The 18052-nt window shown below is 50.6% G+C and overlaps 1 protein-coding gene across 1 annotated transcript; it reads left to right on the forward strand.

Annotated features, from left to right (window-relative positions):
• The first annotated feature begins 1701 nt into the window (after positions 1 to 1701).
• On the forward strand, positions 1702 to 17073 carry Trim35 (tripartite motif containing 35). Its single transcript, XM_047551328.1, has 6 exons — positions 1702 to 2187; positions 8314 to 8409; positions 10961 to 11191; positions 13736 to 13758; positions 14546 to 14664; positions 14974 to 17073. Exons 1-6 carry the CDS (start codon positions 1753 to 1755, stop codon positions 15549 to 15551), a joined length of 1482 nt encoding a protein of 493 aa, XP_047407284.1. The 5' UTR covers positions 1702 to 1752; the 3' UTR covers positions 15552 to 17073.
• The last annotated feature ends 979 nt before the right edge of the window (positions 17074 to 18052 follow it).

The following is an 18052-nucleotide window of genomic DNA, read 5'->3' on the forward strand; positions in this document are numbered from 1 at the left end:
CTCCATCTTGTGGTTTTCTTTAGATACTGCTTCTAAGATTCATTTATGAACCCACTAACCATCACAGGACACCTGACAACTTGAGTGTGAAGATCTAGAACAATGACTCTCAAACTTTAGTGTGCCTGCGAATCACATGATGATTACATGAAAATGCAGATTCCTGAGCATCTCCCCCAAGACAGGTAAGAGGATGAAATGGGGTCCGGGAATTTATAAAGCTCTCCAGATGAATATGATCACATATAGGAAATACTGACAGCAATAAGAATGAGTGATGCTAATTCCCTGTGAGGAACGGGCTATTCTGAAGAAAAGTTTGGAAGAAAACTATCTTGAGATTTTACCCTGCTTGCAAGTTAAGAAGTTAGCCCGCTAGTTTCATGAATACTGGTAGGAGACATGAGTCCCCTGGGTCAGAGAAAAAGGACAATCCTTAACAGCAGTGGAGTAGCCAGCATTATCACTGGGTCAATTTCCTGAGCCTCGATTCCCACAAGTCTTTGTGATGAGGGAAGGAAAGTTGCACTATAGAAGAGAAACTCCCACATTTAGGAAACTGGAATCTTTTATAATGGGGACTAGTTCTGGCAGAACTTTGGAAGGGAAATTATTTCTGCCTTTCAAAGCTGTTCACCACGGAAACAGCCTTGAAAAATTCAGACAGAGCCTCTGAACAGGAATACGCAAGAGTCGCTTCTCTGCAGAAGCCAGGAACAGAAGCGCCGCAGGTGCGAGTATCCGCCAAGGCAGGCTGCAAAATAACCACAGCCGCGCAGGGACGGGCAGCTGGAGGGACTCCGCCTGGTCTGGGCCCCTGGCTAACGTGGAAGAAGTGCCTCACGCCTTGCTCTACCGAGACCTGCTGGTGTCGTGGGACCTGCCAGGCGTCGTGGGACCTGCCTGGTGTCGTGGTACCTGCCAGGCGTTGTGGGACCTGCCAGGCGTTGTGAGACCTGCCAGGCGTCGTGGGACCTGCCAGGTGTCGTGGTACCTGCCAGGCGTTGTGGTACCTGCCAGGCGTCGTGGGACCTGACTGGTGTCGTGAGACCCGCCAGGCGCCGTGGGCCCTGCCAGGTGTCGTGGGCACGCTCCACGCTTATTTGCTTTGCCTTCAGCCTCGCACCTCACCGGGCCCAGGTAAGTGGTGGTCATTTTACTCACGAGCAAACAGGTCCTGAGCCACTAAGGCTTAGTCAACCACGGACAAGCACCGGGCCTTCTCGGCGCGCTTCCCACTACCGCTGTCCTCGCGGGTTTCCCCAGCCCAGCCCAGACGACGGACGCGAGGGACCTGCCCTCGCGAAGGAAGGCACTGCCGCTCTCAGCGGCGAGCCCGCCAAAGCTGCCGAGGGCCCAGCCACGACTTCTGAGCCAAGTCGGGATTCCCACCTCGGGGCCCGAGGTTTCCGGGACCCTGGCTAAGTAGGGGGCGCCTAGACTTCGTTTCCCACTACGAGACGGACGTAGAGGTCCAGGGATACCGGAGTCGCACACGCCGCTGACGGACGCGCCCAGCAGAGGGCGGCGACCGCTAGCTCCGCAGCCCGCCCCGCTCTTCCCGCCTTCTCAGGCAAACAGGAAGTGGGGCGGGGCCAGCCGAGCACGCCGCTCACGATTGGCCAGCGCCGCTGCCGCTCACCGCCGCGAGGGGAAGGGGCTGGGCACCGCCTACCGCCCGGACTCGGCGGCTGGCCGGGTGGGAGGGGCGCCAGCGAAAGTTGCCGGCGCCCGAGCCGCCGCTCCTGTGCCATGGAGCCCGGCCCCGCCGCGCCCGCCGGGCCTTCCCGCTCCTTCAAGGAGGAGCTGCTCTGCGCCGTCTGCTACGACCCCTTCCGCGATGCGGTGACGCTGCACTGTGGCCACAACTTCTGCCGCGGGTGCGTGAGCCGCTGCTGGGAAGTGCAGGTGGCGCCCACCTGCCCGGTGTGCAAGGACCGGGCGTCGCCCGCCGACCTGCGCACCAACCATACCCTCAACAACCTGGTGGAGAAGCTACTGCGCGAGGAGGCCGAGGGCGCGCGCTGGACGGGCCCCCGCTCCCCGCGCCTCTGCCGCTCGCACCGCGGCCAGTTGAGTCTCTTCTGCCTCGAGGACAAGGAGCTGCTGTGCTGCTCGTGCCAGGCCGACCCCCGGCACCGGGGACACCGCGTGCAGCCCGTGAAGGACACTGCCCAGGACTTTCGGGTAAGAGTGGCGGTGAGCACCCAGCGGCCGAGAGAGCACGTGGTGGCCAGGGCTGGACAGCACCCCCGCGCCCGGGCTCCGCCCTCCAGCCCGCCGCGCTGCGCGTGCCCAGCCCGAGACTTCCTGGGGACCCCGACCTCGAACTTGGTTCTCTGCTGGGTCTGCCTTCTGCAAGGCCGGCCCAGAAGGGAGGAGAGTGCAAACAGGAAGTGAGAGAGGGGTCGCGACTTTCTCGAGACAGCCCGCCCGTTCTGAGCGGCCGGGCCAGCACCCTTGGTGCCAGTGGCGCCTGGGTGGGTGACGCCCACGAACCTCAGTTTGGAAGTCGGGGAGGAGCCCGGGCATGTGGAGCCTTCAGATTTCCGCAGCTCAGTCACGGTCCTCGGCCGATCCCGTGGTTGGTGTAGCTGCGGGGAGAGGCCTTTTGCCCAGGCCCCCTGGTTCATTCCCGATCATTCTGTTAGCATCTTAAGGCGTAGAGTTCCATTGGCCATGAACCAGGGAGCAACCTACAGGGTAAAACTAATGTGAAGAAGTCCTTGTTTTGGAAAGGAAAAAGTGACTAGGAATTATGGGTGAACGTGGCTCAGAGCTTTTCAGAAATGTTTGACCTTAGGCCTTAGAAAGAAACACGTTTGTTTCTCGGCACACGTGTGGTGAAGGAATGAATCACACCTGCATCACCCATTTGTATATATCAATAGTAAAAAAATAAAAGTAAAGTTCTGGAAATGTCCATTATACTCTGGCAGAAGCTATGCAATGTGTAACACTAAATTTGGGGCTGGGGATCTGGCTCAGTGGTAGAGTTCTTTCCTGGCATGTGTGGGGCCCTGGGTCCCATCCCTAACACCCAAAAAAGAAGCAGTAAGTTCCTTTTATCAACTGCTAATGCGTGTAACAGACCAACAGTTTGAAGAACACTAGTTAGCTGGCAGGAATCTGAGTGTATCCAAAAAGAGGTACTCCACACCCCCTCTCCTTTTTTTTTTGCAGTGCCTTTATTAAGAAATATCTTAAATTCATTATAGTTCCATACACATTTTGACGTAGTCAAATAAATGAGAACATAGGGTTGCCATCAGTATCCATGTTTGATTGAGTAACCCTGTGACTCCTGTGCACTTCCTTTGGCAGAAGTGCCAGATCCTGATTTGGGACAGCTGAAGAAAGTGCTGGACTTCCTGGGGACTGCCTGTGGGGAGTGGGGTCATGAGTCAAGGTGTGACTAATTTGAATGGAACTGGCAGAGGTGCAGATCAGGAGAAGGGCAGGAGTCAAGACTGAAAATACTCAGACCCTCCCCAGGTTGGAGCCAAGCCAAGATTCAAGAACAGTGAGCCTGGGGCCAGGAAGCATGAGGTTCAGGGATAGCTTTCTTAGTCCCAGCAGAGCTGCAGGAGGTGAGATAGACAATTCCCACCCTCAGGGAGCTTCCAGGAGAGACCTGAGGAATGTGGAGGTATTAACTAGGGGAAGGAGTGAGGGAGGATATGTAGACAGTAGTGTATGGAAGGGTTTGGAAGTGGGGAAACCTGACTTTCCAGGCACCAAGGGAATTTCATAGTGGTTAGGATGGGGATGGGGATGCTGATGGAGCTGGAGGCTCCTGGTGGTGTCAGGTTAGTGGGCCCTCCAGGTGATGTCTGAGAGGCAGGGAGTGGTCTCGGCCAGTTGAGCTGAGGAGTCTGCAAGCTGAGTATTGCTGCCTGGTGCAAGGTGTGGCTTGTTCATCACCAGACAGACCTGAGCTGAGGGCCGGTGTGCCACAACCTGTTCTGGGTGCCTAGGTCCCCGAGACGGCCCCTTACCTCCTGAAGTTCACATTTGAGAGAGGGAAGTCAGGAGTTAGTAGACAAGATGTGGTTCTGCATGGTTGGATGTTGGGGGAGCAGCATGGTGATCCACTACCGGGTGAAAAGGGGCTAGGTCAGAAGCTCTGCTGACTGTGGGGAACCCTGTGGGATTCTCAGAGGGGCGTTTGTGTTGAAATAATGGGTTTTAGAAAAAAGATCACTTTTACCACCATCTAAGGATTCAGCAAAACTAATAATCATGTGGGCAGACACTTCTTAAGTACTTACTATGTGTTAGATGCTCTTAAGTATGTGCATGCTAACAAATTTAATGCTCACAAAAATTCAACAAGGCTGCGTGTATTAGTTTTCTATTATTGCCACAAAAAACTGGCACAGACAATGGTTTAAAACATCACAAGTTTATTATAGTTCTGGAGATCAGAAGGTCCAAATTCAGGGTGTCCACAGGGCTGCATTCCTTTTGAAGGCTTCCTGTCTTCTCCCTCTTTAAGGAGCATAACTCTGACTCCTGCTTCAGTTATCACATTGTCTTCCTTGTTTAACTACCTCCTCTCTTGAGGTCCCTGTGATTACCTATGCAGATGATCCAGGGGAATCTCCCCATATCAAGATCCTTAGTTCAGTCTTCTGCAGAATCCCTTTTGCCATAACATTCACAGTTCTAGTGGTAAGAACATTGATTTTGCAGAGGTGGGGGGATTTCAGATGCTGTATGTATGCAGGTGGTGTTATCCCCGTTTAACAGTATAAAGACACAGTCTCAGGTTAAGTAGCATCCGGAGTCACAGAGTTAGTAGCTAGACTTCCCCTGGGGCCTTGTTTAGTCCTGCTCTGGCTTTCAGAGAAGATTCTCTCAGCCCTGCTGGTGCTATGATCCCAGAGCTGCGTGGGTAGCCAACTGTGTATGGATAAGTAGGCATCCAGGTGGCTGTTGATCACTGTCAGTGTGCAGACAGCAGGTGGTAGGTTGAGCAGCTGGTATGTGCTGGGCATGGTGTGTCCAGCAGAATACAGACCAGTTCTAGACCCCGCCTGGGTGAAGTTGACAGGCACAGTTGAATGCTCACACTAATAACTGAACCGTGAAGGATGAGACGCTATGAGAGGAAGGCCTACTCTTATCTGTTGAGGCATGGGAAAGAGTCTCTGTGGAACTGATTTCCCCAGACCTGAAGACCCGGAGGAATGAGGGAAGGCCAGTAGCAGTAGTGGGGACACAGGATGGGGCAGGCAGTGACTGAAGGACATTCTACATGAGGAAAGAAGATGTCTGGGACAGATCCCACAGGGCATCGAAGGGCATGTTAAGGAGCTTGGTTTGTGACCTGAGCACAGTGGGTATGACCAGGACTTAGGAGATTTGGGAACGTAACAGTAATGTTTAAACCAGCACTCTAGAAAGAACACAAGTGCTTGGAAGACCTTCGGAAGTGCTGGCATGCGGTGTTTCTCAAACTTGAAGAACATGCCTGTTCTTCCTAAAGGAAAAAGTGTTCAACAGTATGGCTTAAATATGCTTTCACTTATGTACACACAAACACAAAACATATGAATTGCTCTTGCCTATAGCACAGATACACAGTAAAACCAAAGGGAGTTGCCAGATTAAATCCAAGCTAAATTAAAATCAATACAATTCCAGTTAAAATATTAATTGCAAGGTTTTGTTTTGCTGAAACTAATTCTCTGCTTTTGGCAGAGATCCTTTTGATTGGTTCTCTTTACTCTGTTCCAAGTGCTGACTTGATTCAGGAGTCAAAGCTTCCCTGTTTAAAGAGCTCAGAAACTCAGGTGAGGCATGTGGCTGGCCAGCCTGCAGTGCCCACGCACCCTCTGCCTGCTAAGTGTATTGCTCTTCCCTTGTTAGGCCAAGATCATGACGCTCATACAGACTAGTGTCTGGTAATCATTAACACGTTTACACATGCTGGTGCTGACCTTGTGGGAACCAAGACCATGTGTCACACTGTTTATGAGGTGACTCAGGATGGGCTTATCTTACAGTTTTTTTTAGTTCATCATTCAGTGAAAACACTAAATCAGAATACTCCTAGACTACTTGCAAATCCCCAAAATACCCAGACATGGACTCCCAGGGAACTGTGGAGACAGTTACATTTAGTGATGAGAAAATGGAAACTTGGAAAAATTCAGCCACTTCTTGCAGCTTTAGGGAGTTAAAGTGGTAGAATTCTCTGATCAGAGCTCAGGTTTCCTGTGTTTGCTACCGACCCACTCTAAACCCTCTCTGGGGCCGAGATCTTTGAAGTGCTTTGTCCGGACCCCTTTCTTATACATGCTTTAGTACTTCAATGCTGCCATTTCCTGACTCATTGGTCCCCTGCCAGGGCTACCTTCTCAGAATCAGCTTGGCCAAGTGTCAGTAGAGGGTATTCCAGTTACTCGTAGCCACATTCAGAGGTCTCCCCCACCATGGTTTGTATGTGGTTTGTCCTCCCCAGAAATTCAGGCTGAAGTTTGATATTCTTTGCAAGGTATTAGGAGGTGGAAACTTAATGTGACTGGTGCTTGGAGGTGGAGCCTTTGAGTAGGATTCGATAGGGTCCTCTGGTGGAGCCCCCATCATCCTGGTGGCTTTATGAGAGGGAGAGAAACAGAATTCACACACACTCCCTGTTTCCTACTGCATGATGCCCTTAGCTACGCTGGAACTCAGCTAGCCTGGAAGGCCATCACCAGACATGGCCTTAAACCTCAACCCAGAACTCTGAGCCAGAATCATTCCATTTCCTAATAGTTACCCAGTCTATGCTGTTGTATTATTACCAACAGAAAATGGACCAAGGTATTCCCCTTCTAGTTCTTTCCACCCTTTCCTAACTACTCACCTGCTTCCTGGGTCTTCAGCTTTCAGGTCAGGCCTGACAGACCCCTAGTTAGGGCAGAAGATGTTCATTGCCTCCTTGTCAAGGCCTGTGTCCCTGGGAGGCAGGGAGGGAGTCTCAGATCGCCCACTGTGGCTCCTGAGGGAAGAGGTCCCAGCAGTAGGCACCCTGGTAAACAACTGTTGTGTGATGAGTCTGCACATGGAGGGGAAAGAAAGATCTGGAAAACAAATTGGAGTTGGAGAAGGATGAGCTCTTGATGGGGTTGTCTTAGCATTTATGCTATACGTTTAAGAAGCCCAGAACATCGGGCGGGGGAATTAAATTTCCTAGCTCACATGGCCCTGTGGTACCAGGAGCCAGCCCTTGAAGCGCAGTGGTGCCTGCCCGCAACTCAGCACTTGACACATGCTGATCTGTCAAGTCCTGAAGCGATCCATTGAGCTCCTTAGTGCCGTCCCTCCTATCCAGTGAGGAAACTGGGGTGTTAGGTGATCAGCACTGTTCCTGGCACACGCAGGTGCATAGTAAATGGTGAGGGTGATTATCAGTGCTATTATTAGAACCGTTTTTATATTTGTTAGAATTATTATTAGGATGAATCTAATACTAATAATACTGGATTATTATTTTTATCTTTAGAATTTTTGTTATTTTTCCAAAAGAAAAAACATGAAAAGCTTTCTCACAGTGTAGAGAGAAAAGGGTAAAGATGGAGAGAAAATGATCGACCTCCCTCACAAAAGGTGGGAATCCGACCTGAAACCCACGGTGCTCTTCAGGGAGTCCAGAAAGGTCAGAGGCAACAATTAAAATTTAAAAAAACAAAAACTGTTGAGCAGACAAATATTTGAGTTTGACAATGCAAGTGTGTCCCATGACCCAAGCACTATGAGACTGTCAGGAGAAGGCGGGGGTCGGCAGGGCCGTGTTTAGATAATGCCTCGTGGGAAGTAACTTCACCGAGTGGGAGATGAGCAGATCTGTCCCCGTTGTCAGACCCCCCGTGTTGGTGACCACAGACCAGTACAGTCTGGAAAATTTCCCAGGGAGCCTGTGACCCCTCCCTCTGTCTTATCCCCACAGCGCAGGAACTCAGAGCTCAGCCCAGACTAGGCCCTTCTGTGCAGCCCCATGTTCATGTTGTCCCCATGTCCCCAGCTTGAGGGACAACAGGTCCCTCTACCTTCTCCGCCCTGTTCCCTTGCCTGTACTGGGTATAGGACAAGGGAGCTGGGCTAGAGGACATCTGAGGGCCCTTAGCATTGTAAGTGAACGATTTAAGTTCGGGACTGTACTTACATTCAGCTGTGCCCCAGGGCGTGGCGTGGACCAGGGTCAGTACTCGCAGTTGTCATGCTCCCATGAGAGTGGAATTCCAGTTGTAAATGTGTTTGTCCTCCCTGTCTGGCCTCCAGTCCTAACCTGCCTCCTTGCCTCCTCCTCATTCCCCACATCAGGCCAAGTGTAGAAACATGGAGCACACACTGCGGGAGAAAGCCAAGGCTTTCTGGGCCATGCGACGCTCCTACGAGGCCATCGCCAAGCACAACCAGGTGAGTGCCTGGTGAGTGGGGCAGTCATGGAGGAGCCAGGGACAGTTGCCCGGCTTTGCTGATGTCACCCAGGGGTAACCCTGGACTCGGAGTGGACCTTCCTTTGCCAGCGATGGTCTCACACAGCCTTGCTCTCAACTGCTGGCTGGGGTTTGTCTCTGAGGACCTGGCATGGCACGCCAGCAGCTACAGGAGTGGCCCAAAAAGCCACCTGTGCCTCTGTGCTGTGATCTATGAATGACTTCAGCGTGTGCGCACTCTGCCATTCACTCCCGTGCACTGGGCTCCCGTGGGTCCTCGTTTCCCTTCAGTGCCTGTGTCCACTCCACCAACAGCCCTGTCCCTGTCTCCAGACCACACCGTGCCCGTTAGACTCTCCACCTGCGTTGCCGCACCTCCTTCCTGTTTTGGGTTGCTTTCCACTGTCTGTGTACTCCAGGGTCTTTGGGAAAACGCCTCGCTGTGCCATTCCTCTGCTTAAAGCTGCCCGGTGGAGTTCTGCTGCCCCAGCCTGCATCCAGACCCCTTCCCCGGCCTCTGCGGCTGTCAGCTGCCCCCGCCTGCCCCTTGACTTCATCCCTGCTCTTTGGCTTGGCACTCTGTGCTTCTGCCACTGCAGACTTCTCTCAGTGCCTTCAATGAGCTAAAGCTGTTCCCCAGCCTTGTGTTCAGCATCTTTGTCGTTTAAGTTCCAGCTTTCATGCCCCTTGGGAGCTTTCCCTGCTTCTACCCAGAATCGCCCTCCCCTTTTACTCAGCGTCAGGTCTCCCTCATTTATTTTCTCCGAGATACTTCATTACCCTTTGTCTCCTCCTATCAAAATGTAAGGAAAGTGAGCACTTTCCCAGTGTCTTTAAGTTCTGGGCACCTGGAGGTGACCAGTAATGAGCTATGGCTGGTCCCATGGCCAGACAGGAGGCTTTCCTGAGCCCAGTCCTTGTCCTTGGCCACACAGCACTGTGGGGCACTTCAGGGCAGTGCCCAGCAGCCCGAACCAAGTGTATCCCAGCTGTGGCTGGGATGAGTCCAGCTGAGGGGTAATTACTAGAAGCAGTCATCTCAGAAGGTGACAGGCCAGAACGAGGATCAAAAAAACAGTCAGAAGGCAGCCTGCCCCAAGCTGGAGGAGCAGAGCAGGAGGAAGGGCTGCGAAGTACAGAGGGAGGGCAGTAAGCTCTCAGCTGACCTGTCAAAGCCAAGCCTGGTTCTCCAGTGAGATCCTCAGCCCCCACCAACATCACACCCTCACCCATAGAAAGAAATTCCTCTTCCCATGATTTTTGTGGAACATGGAGATAAGGTAATGCAACTGGGTGCCCACAGAGAGAGGCCGTTCAACATTTCTGACATTTTGGAGACCAGGAAGCTGCGTTGAGAGTGTCCGCTTTCAGTGCACTATGTCAGAGCCATAAGCACATGCGAGATTCCAGCCCGTAGAGGGGTTGCAGCCTACCACTGCTGGAGGACACCGTGTGTGGTGTTCTGGTCCCCCTCATGGCCTCAGTGGGCTTCATTTCTGCCCTGTAACTGATGTCCTCCTGTGGCCAAAGCTGTTTGGCTGGCTTCGCGTGTGCGGGACTGGACTGGGGGTGCATCCATCTCTCCATCCTGAGCAGCAGAGAACTCGGAGGCTTCTTTCCGAGGCCAGGTGTTAAGGTGGTCAGGTTGAGGCCTTCAGAGTTCCAGCTGGATGGTTGCTTTTCCCATTAAATTCCAGAATCCAAGTTGATGAGGGGATGTTCCTCCTGACTTTTATCCCTTGACTGTGAGGCTGTTCCTGCCAGTGTGACGGTGGCTGGAGTTGCCTCAGCTCTAGCTGAGTTTTCCCTCTGCTCCAGCCTTTCTTGTCCTGTGTGATAAGAACCAGTAGAGATTGTGCGCTCTCTACACAGTCCCTTCTGGTTTGCATTTGATTATTGCTGTTTGCCCGTCCTTTTGCAGTATCGTTTTCTTCTATGAATGCCAATTCATATCCTTGTTTTGTTCTTGTAATATTTGTCTTTTCTCCCACTGGATTTTTAAGAGTGCTTTGTACATTAAGAATAACACGAGTTTGTTGAACGTATTGCAAACATTTTTCCTAGTTTGTCATTTCTTTTTCAATGAATTATTTTCACTCTTTGGGGAGTCATTTGGAATTGTATGTATGTATTTAACCTTGCTTATAGTCTTGCCGTATAAAGCTTATTTTCATATATATTTATCTCATTCTTTGAGCCTTTTTTGTTTCATATTATGCTAAGCAATGTCTTATTCTCAGGCGGGAAATGTTTCTGTACTTCTCCTCCGAGTATTTGTATAGTTTTGGTCCTCGTTTCCTTAATATTTTTTGTGGTTATGATTTGGAGTGTGCACATTATTAAAGATCAAGTATTCAAGTAAGTATTTCCTACTGTATGAGTAGAACCCTAGAGATGAAGTATCGATGCAGGATGTGACTAGTCTAGGGTTCTACATAGGATTCTGTGTGGAAGTCTGAAGGTCACTAGCTCGGGGACAGCTGAGGCTCCCCAGGTCTGATTCCCTGACTCCCTCCTGCTCTCTGCTGCAGGTGGAGGCTGCCTGGCTGGAAGGCCGCATCCGGCAGGAGTTCGACAGGCTCCGAGAGTTCCTGAGGGTGGAGGAGCAGGCGGTTCTGGACGCCGTGGCCCAGGAGACCAGGCAGAAGCAGCTTCTGGCCGATGAGAAGATGAAGCAGCTCACAGAAGAGACTGAGGTGCTGGCCCACGAGATCGAGCGGCTGCAGATGGAACTGAAGGAAGACGACATCTCTTTTCTTATGGTAAGGGGCTTGGTTGGCATCAGGATTCAGAGACGGAGCCAAGTATTCAGGGACCAGCTGGGGCCATGGTCAGCGGGCTATTGGTCCTGAGGAACTGGCATCTTTGTGCTGTTTGTCAGAGGCCAGGAAGACTGATAGGGGCCGGGACTGAGCCTCTTCTCTGCTTCCCCTTCCTTCCCTTTCTCACACTCTCACTTCCTGTTTTCTTGTCATCTTTTGTTTTGTCTCTCTCTACCCCTTAGGTAAACAGAGTCTTTCAAAATTACTCAGTTTTTTAAAATTTAAATATGTCTTGTTATTCTCTCTTGATTCCATTCTCTGGTTTTTAAAAAAAGTGGCATTGAGTTCATTTTTTCTCACTTTTATTGATTTCATCATTGGGCCCCACAGAGAAGTTTCTGTAACGTGAAGGCTGGTTTGTAAATTAGGATGACAAGGTATCTTCTTTTCCATGGACAGCTCCCTCTTCTGGAAAGGGGAGTGTTTGCCAGGTAGGGTGGGAAAGAATGGGGTTGTCTCTGTGTTCCAGCAACGTGTCCCATCCTGGCTAGGACCTTTGTGGGCTGACCACCCCATGTCGAGCCTTGAACCATGACATATCCTGTTCCAGAGTGCCCTGGTCACAGAATTGCTCAGATGGGTTTAAATGCTTCCTTCCTTGACAGTTCTGCTAAGGAAATAGTGTCATCCTGCCCAGTACCCAATGATTTTGGTTCATGATTCTTTTTTCTTTTTTAAATAACAGCTTTATCGAGATATAATTTACGTACTGTACCATAATTCACGCATTTTTTTTGTTGTTGTTTAGTTTTTAAAAGATGGGGTCTCACTCTCTTGCTCAGAGTGGGCTCAGGTGACCTTCCTGCCTCCCAAGTAGTTAGGACTACAGCTGCACAACACCACACCCAGCTTGTCACTTATTTAAAACATAAAGTTCAATGATTTTCAACACTGTACAGTTGTGGAACCATCATGACAGTCTGTATTTCAGACCATTTCATCAGTCCAGAAAGAAGCCCCTTCAGCTGTCACTCCCCAGTCCCTCCTGCCCCCAGTGCCTGTCAACCACCAATCTGTCTCTCTACCTAATTTGCCTATTCTACACACTTCACATAAGTGGGAGTCATATAATATGTACCTTTGTAAGTGGCGTCTTTCACCCAGCATGTTTTGGAACTTCATCTGTGTCGTAGTATCTACCAGTTCTTTCCTTGTTATGGTTGAATAATATTCCATTGTATGTTATGTTTTATCCATTCATCAATTTGTGATCATTTGTGTTTCTATTTTTTGACTCTTATTGGTAATATGGCTATAAACATTCATATACCAAGGTTTTGTTCCATTTTGTTCTTGGGTAGAATCCAGGGTGCCTTAACCACTGAAACCACTGAGCTCCATCTCCAGTGCTGCTGCTGCTTTTTTTTTTTTTTCTTTTTAAATCTCGAGACAGGGTCTGGCTGACTTGCTTGAGGTCTAAGTTACTGAGGCTGGTCTTGAACTTGTGATCCTCCTGGCTCAGCCTCTTAAGTCACTGGGATTACAGGCATGCACCACCACACCCAGTTCATGAATTGGTTATGTGTGGACATGTTTTCATTTCTCTTGGATATTGCTGACTCATTTGGTAACTCTAACCCTTTGAAGAGCTGCCAGACTCTCTTGCAAAGCAAGTGTACTGTTTTATATTCCCATCAGCAGTGAATAAGGATTCTAATTTCTCCACACCCTAGCCCATGCTTGCTTTTTTTTTAGTAGCCATCCTGTTGAGTATGAAGTAGTATCTCATGAATTTTATTTGCATTTCCTGATGGCTTATGATACTCAGCATCTTTTCATGTGCTCATTGGCCAATATTAGATCTTCCTTGGAGAAGTGTCAATTCGAATTCTTTGTGCATTTTTTTTACTTGGGTTGTCTTTTTTGTTCAGTTGTAAGAATTCTTTATATGTTCCAGGTACAAGTCCTTTCTCAGTTTGAGCTCTATATTTAGGCCTTTGATTTATTTTGAGTCTTTTTTTTATAAGGCATAAAGTTAGGGTCCAGCTTTATTCTTTGACACATCAGTGTATACTTTTACCAGCACCATTTGTTGGAAAGACTGTTCCCCTAGTTAACGATTTTGTTCCCTTCACAGATAGTTGACTGATGGTGAATATGAGGGTTTACTTCTGGACTTTCTGTTCTGCTCCATTGATCTCCATGTCTGCCCACATAATAGTCTGCTCTGTCTTGACTACTATTGCTCTATAATAAGCTGTGAAATTGCGGGGTGTGAGTCTTCTAACTTTACTCTTCTTTTTCAAGGCTATTTTGACTCTTTGGGGTTCCTTGAATTTCCATATGAAATTTAGAATAAGTTTTTCAGTTTCTACAAAGAAAGCACCTGGGATTTTAAAAGGGATTCTACTGAATCTCTAGATCAGCTTGGGGAGAACTGATATCTTAACAACGTAAGTCTGCTGATCCATGAACATGGGATACATGGCTCCTCTTGAGGTCAGAAGCTTACCATGCTTTCTCTGTATCTGTCTTTTCTTTCAGAAACACAAGAGCCGAAAGCGCCGGTAAGTTGCCAAATCTGGTGTAGGGGAGGGGAAGAGCAGGCAGAAAAACCAAGGGTGCAAAATCCAGTGACTCCAGGGCCAGGCAGGTAATGCAGCCAGCTGGGTGGAATCCAGAGGGTGTGGTGGGGATGCCAGATGGGAGAGCTTTCTCTCAAGGCTCTCCGATTCTGGTTGGCATGGCGGGTCACTCACCACTGTGAGGGGAGGGAGAGCACCATGCATCTGGCTCATGCTTCTGAGGGGCCGTCTAACATTTAGGCATCTTTCTTGGCCAGCCTCCTCCCTCTGGAGCTTCAGGACACACAGATGTGCTTGATGGCTTTTGGGTTCTCTGGGATGAATAAGAAAGAGCTATGTCCCGTCCAGCGGTCCAAAGATAAAAGAGGGCTGTGGGAAGTAGTGCATTCCCTGTCACTAGAGGCGCTTGAGCACAGGGCCGTGACCTCTTGGTGTTGTTGGGCTCGAGCACTATTAGGGTCCCTTCCAACTCAGTCATCCCACAGGCAGATGTGTCAGTGTGATCTCTGTCCACAAGGACGGCAGCGTGTTGGAGAACCTCCTATTTCTATCTCCCAGCTGGGGCGGGATGAGCCCTCCTACTGAATCCTGAAGGGTGTGGCGGCCCAGTCGGTTCCTGGACCGATCCAGGTTTGTCTCGGGGAAGGCGGCCAGGAAACTTAGGCCTGAGGCAAGGGAGCAAGGCCTGTCACCCATTTCCGTTTTACCCAGATCAGCCCAGGGTGCCTGGCCCCAACCCCACCCACCATGCCCGGTCCTCCTTCCACAGGCTCTTCTGCACCGTGGAGCCGGAGCCCATCCAGCCTGGCTTGCTCATCGACCCCTGCAGGTACCTGGACTCCTTGCAGTACCGCGTCTGGAAGAAGATGATCGGTTCCATCAAATCTGGTGAGGGGCGCAGGGAGGTGTTTTGGGCACAGAGAAGGGTTAAAGGCCCACGCTGCCCAGTTCGACTTCACCTTAACTATATTTGTAGTAACCCCATTCCCAAGTAAGTCACATTCTGAGCTACTGGGTGAGGGCTGGGATTTCCACATACTTTTTGGTGGGATGCATGCATTTGAACCCATGATCCCCATCAGCCCAGGGCAGCTAGAACTGAGGTGGTTTGGTTTGGGCCCCTGGCACCCCACCTGGTGTGGCAGGTGGGAGAGTATCAGGTTTGCTAACTGTCCCCCTTCTGCCCTCCGCCCTCAGTGCCCTTCAGCTTCGATCCCAACACCGCAGCCGGCTGGCTCTCAGTGTCTGATGACCTCACCAGCGTCACCAACCACGGCTACCGCGTGCAGGTGGAGAACCCGGAGCGCTTCTCCTCAGCCCCCTGCCTGCTGGGCTCCCGCATCTTCTCGCAGGGCTCCCATGCTTGGGAGGTGGCCCTGGGTGGGCTACAGAGCTGGCGGGTGGGCGTGGTGCGGGTGCAGCCAGACGCAGGTGCGGAAGGCCACTCGCACAGCTGCTACCATGACACGCGCTCGGGCTTCTGGTACGTGTGCCGCACGCAGGGCGTGGAGGGGGACCACTGTGTGACCTCGGACCCGGCCACCTCACCCCTGGTCCTGGCCATCCCACGCCGCCTGCGTGTGGAGCTGGAGTGCGAAGAGGGCGAGCTGTCCTTCTATGACGCGGAACGCAACTGCCACCTGTACACCTTCCACGCGCGCTTCGGGGAGGTGCGGCCCTACTTTTACCTAGGGGGTGCGCGGGGTGATGGGCCCCCTGAGCCCTTGTGCATCTGCCCCTTGCGTGTCACTATTAAGGAAGAGCTGGACAGCTGAACCGGCCCCGGGCCTGCTTTATTCCTGCCTCTTCTGAAGCCCACTCGGCCTGGGCACCTCTGCCTGCTGCCTTGGTGCCAGCATCCTCTGCCATTCTCTCTTGCCTTTTTCTGTGACTCTAGGCCCCACACCTCTTCATGTTTGGTTCCTTCTCTGCCCAGATAAAAGCCATCCAGGGCTCCAGGCTCAACCCAGGGTTTGGTACCTTCAGAGTGTGGGTTTTTTGAGTCCTCATTTGAAGATTTCTGGAGAAGATGTTTACTTCTAGAACATGCCTGTTTTAAAATGTAGGTTTTAATTCTTTTCCAGGTATGGTTAAACCAACTAATCAAGAGATGACTGCTATTGGAAAGAGTATGTCACTCATTTTCCAAGAGAAAGGGGCATGCCATGCCACATGAGCCACACAGGAAAGCACCAGGGTCAGCCAGGGCACCAAGGGAAAGAGGGGAAGGTGCTGGCAGAGCCTCTGTTGTGGCTTTCCTGGGCAGGAGTGGTTGGGGCAGCATAGACAGGCTGGACAGGTGGAGGATTCGCCGGTCTTGTGTGACTGCAGCGGGCGCTGGTGTGGGGACTGCCCCTAGTGTTCTGACACTTGCCCTAGAGCGATCAGGACGAGAGACGGCCTGGCCTGAGAGCCTGATCCAGAGGTGGCGAGGTTGCGTAGGTCCAGGTTGGCTGGTGTCCCAGGACAGGCAGACTCCAGGCCCATTGTTGGGGTGGGATTGGCCAGCCGGGGGCTGCAGTCACTCCAGTGCCAGCAAGTCCCCATGTGCTAGAATCTCAGGAACTCAGCAAATAAGCAAGCAGCACAGGGCTCAGCTTAGCTATCACTCTATAGTACTATTTTAAAACTTGCACAGATCTTCCTGGGGGTCCTGTAGGGTGGGAGGCAAAGCTGCTCATCCCCTTTGATAACTCCAGTTTACCTGGTTATACATTAATAGCCGATTTCCTCTGAACCAAGAGTTCCAGAGCACTTAAGAACAAACTTAAAAATCATAGCGTCAACCTGTCCCTCGCTGGGCCTCAGTTTCCTCATCTGTAAACAAGACAGTAGGACTAGAAGGCTGTCCTTCCATCATTACTGTGGAGTAAGTTCCTCTGGTGAAGTTGTGAGAAGGGCAGGAAAGAGGTGCCCTTCCAGTTAAGAAGAAAGGACGGGTGTGTCTGAGGGAGGCCGGTGGTGAGAAGGGGAGGCAGTGACCCTGCCTCGTGCCACTTGTCACTGACCTCAGCTGGCTTGCTCCCTGTGGGGCTTCCTCCTTATTTCTCCCTCTGCTGTATACCTCCACCTTTTCCTCCTCACGCCTGGAAGTGGTTTCTCATTGCCAGCTCACTGTGTCCCAGGAACTGGCAACATGGAAGGAAATACTGTCCTGTGGGTGCAGTGTTACAATTAGGGGCACGTTTCAGCCTGCTGCCTGTGTCCCCCCTCACAAAACCTGATGTTCTAAACAGTGGTTAGGAGTCCTGGTTATAATGTGTTGTGCACATTAGTTATAAAACCAGTGGGGTGGGACCAGGTGCGACATCCCACTGTGGGGCCAGGTTGGCAGTGGGGGGACATTGGCAAATGAGCTCACTTGTGTCTGATTCTCAGACCCCCAAAAAGCTCTTGGCACTTTGGGATCCAAGCAGGTGTGAGTGTATGCTCTGTGCTGTGGGTTTAGCCATCAGATACAGATTCTGTATGATAAACCTGACTTGAAATGATTGTTGGTTATAATAAACGTTTAAAACTTTTTATTTTCACCTTAGATGCCACATGTTTGGTTTGGTTTGGTTTGGTTTTAATGTAGGATAATTTGGATAGCCTAGGCCTCCTTTTCAAGAAAATAAAAGTGACTTTTTCTTTTGACATTATTTCTTTCAGTGTTCTTGTAAGCCAAAGTTTTCCCACATTGTAGTATGTTTTCTTACTGTAATATTACACTGTATAAAATGATATACTGCGTTTTATTATTTGCCAGTGGATGGGCATTTGGCCTGCTTCCACCCTTTGGCAGTTTTGAATAGTGCTGCTGTGAACATCTGTGTACAGTTTTTGTCTGTCTTTCTCTTTGGTATCTACCTGGGAGTAGGTTGCCAGGTCCTATGGTAACTCTTCTTAGCCTCTTGAGGAACCGCCAGGCTGTTTTCCAACACAGCTGTGCCCCTTTAATTCCCACCAGCAGTGTGTGCAGATTCTGGCCGCAGCACATCCTCGCCAGCACTGGTCTGTCCTCTGACTTGGCTGTCCTGGTGAGGGCTTTGCCTTGCATTTTCCTGAGGGCTGATGATACTGACCACCTTCTCATGTGCTCATTGGCCACTTGTGTACCTGCTTAGGAGAGCTGTGTTCAGAGCCTGTCCGCACTTTGAGTTGTGTTGTCTTCATTCTCGAGTTGTCAGAGTTCTTTATATATTCCAGAGACAAGTCCCTTTGTTGGATATATAACTTATAAAACTTTCCTCTCATTCGAGGTTTGACCATTCACTTTCTTGGTGACATCATTTGA

This window comes from Sciurus carolinensis, chromosome 4 (assembly GCF_902686445.1).
Source record: "Sciurus carolinensis chromosome 4, mSciCar1.2, whole genome shotgun sequence".
Lineage (NCBI taxonomy): Eukaryota > Metazoa > Chordata > Mammalia > Rodentia > Sciuridae > Sciurus > Sciurus carolinensis.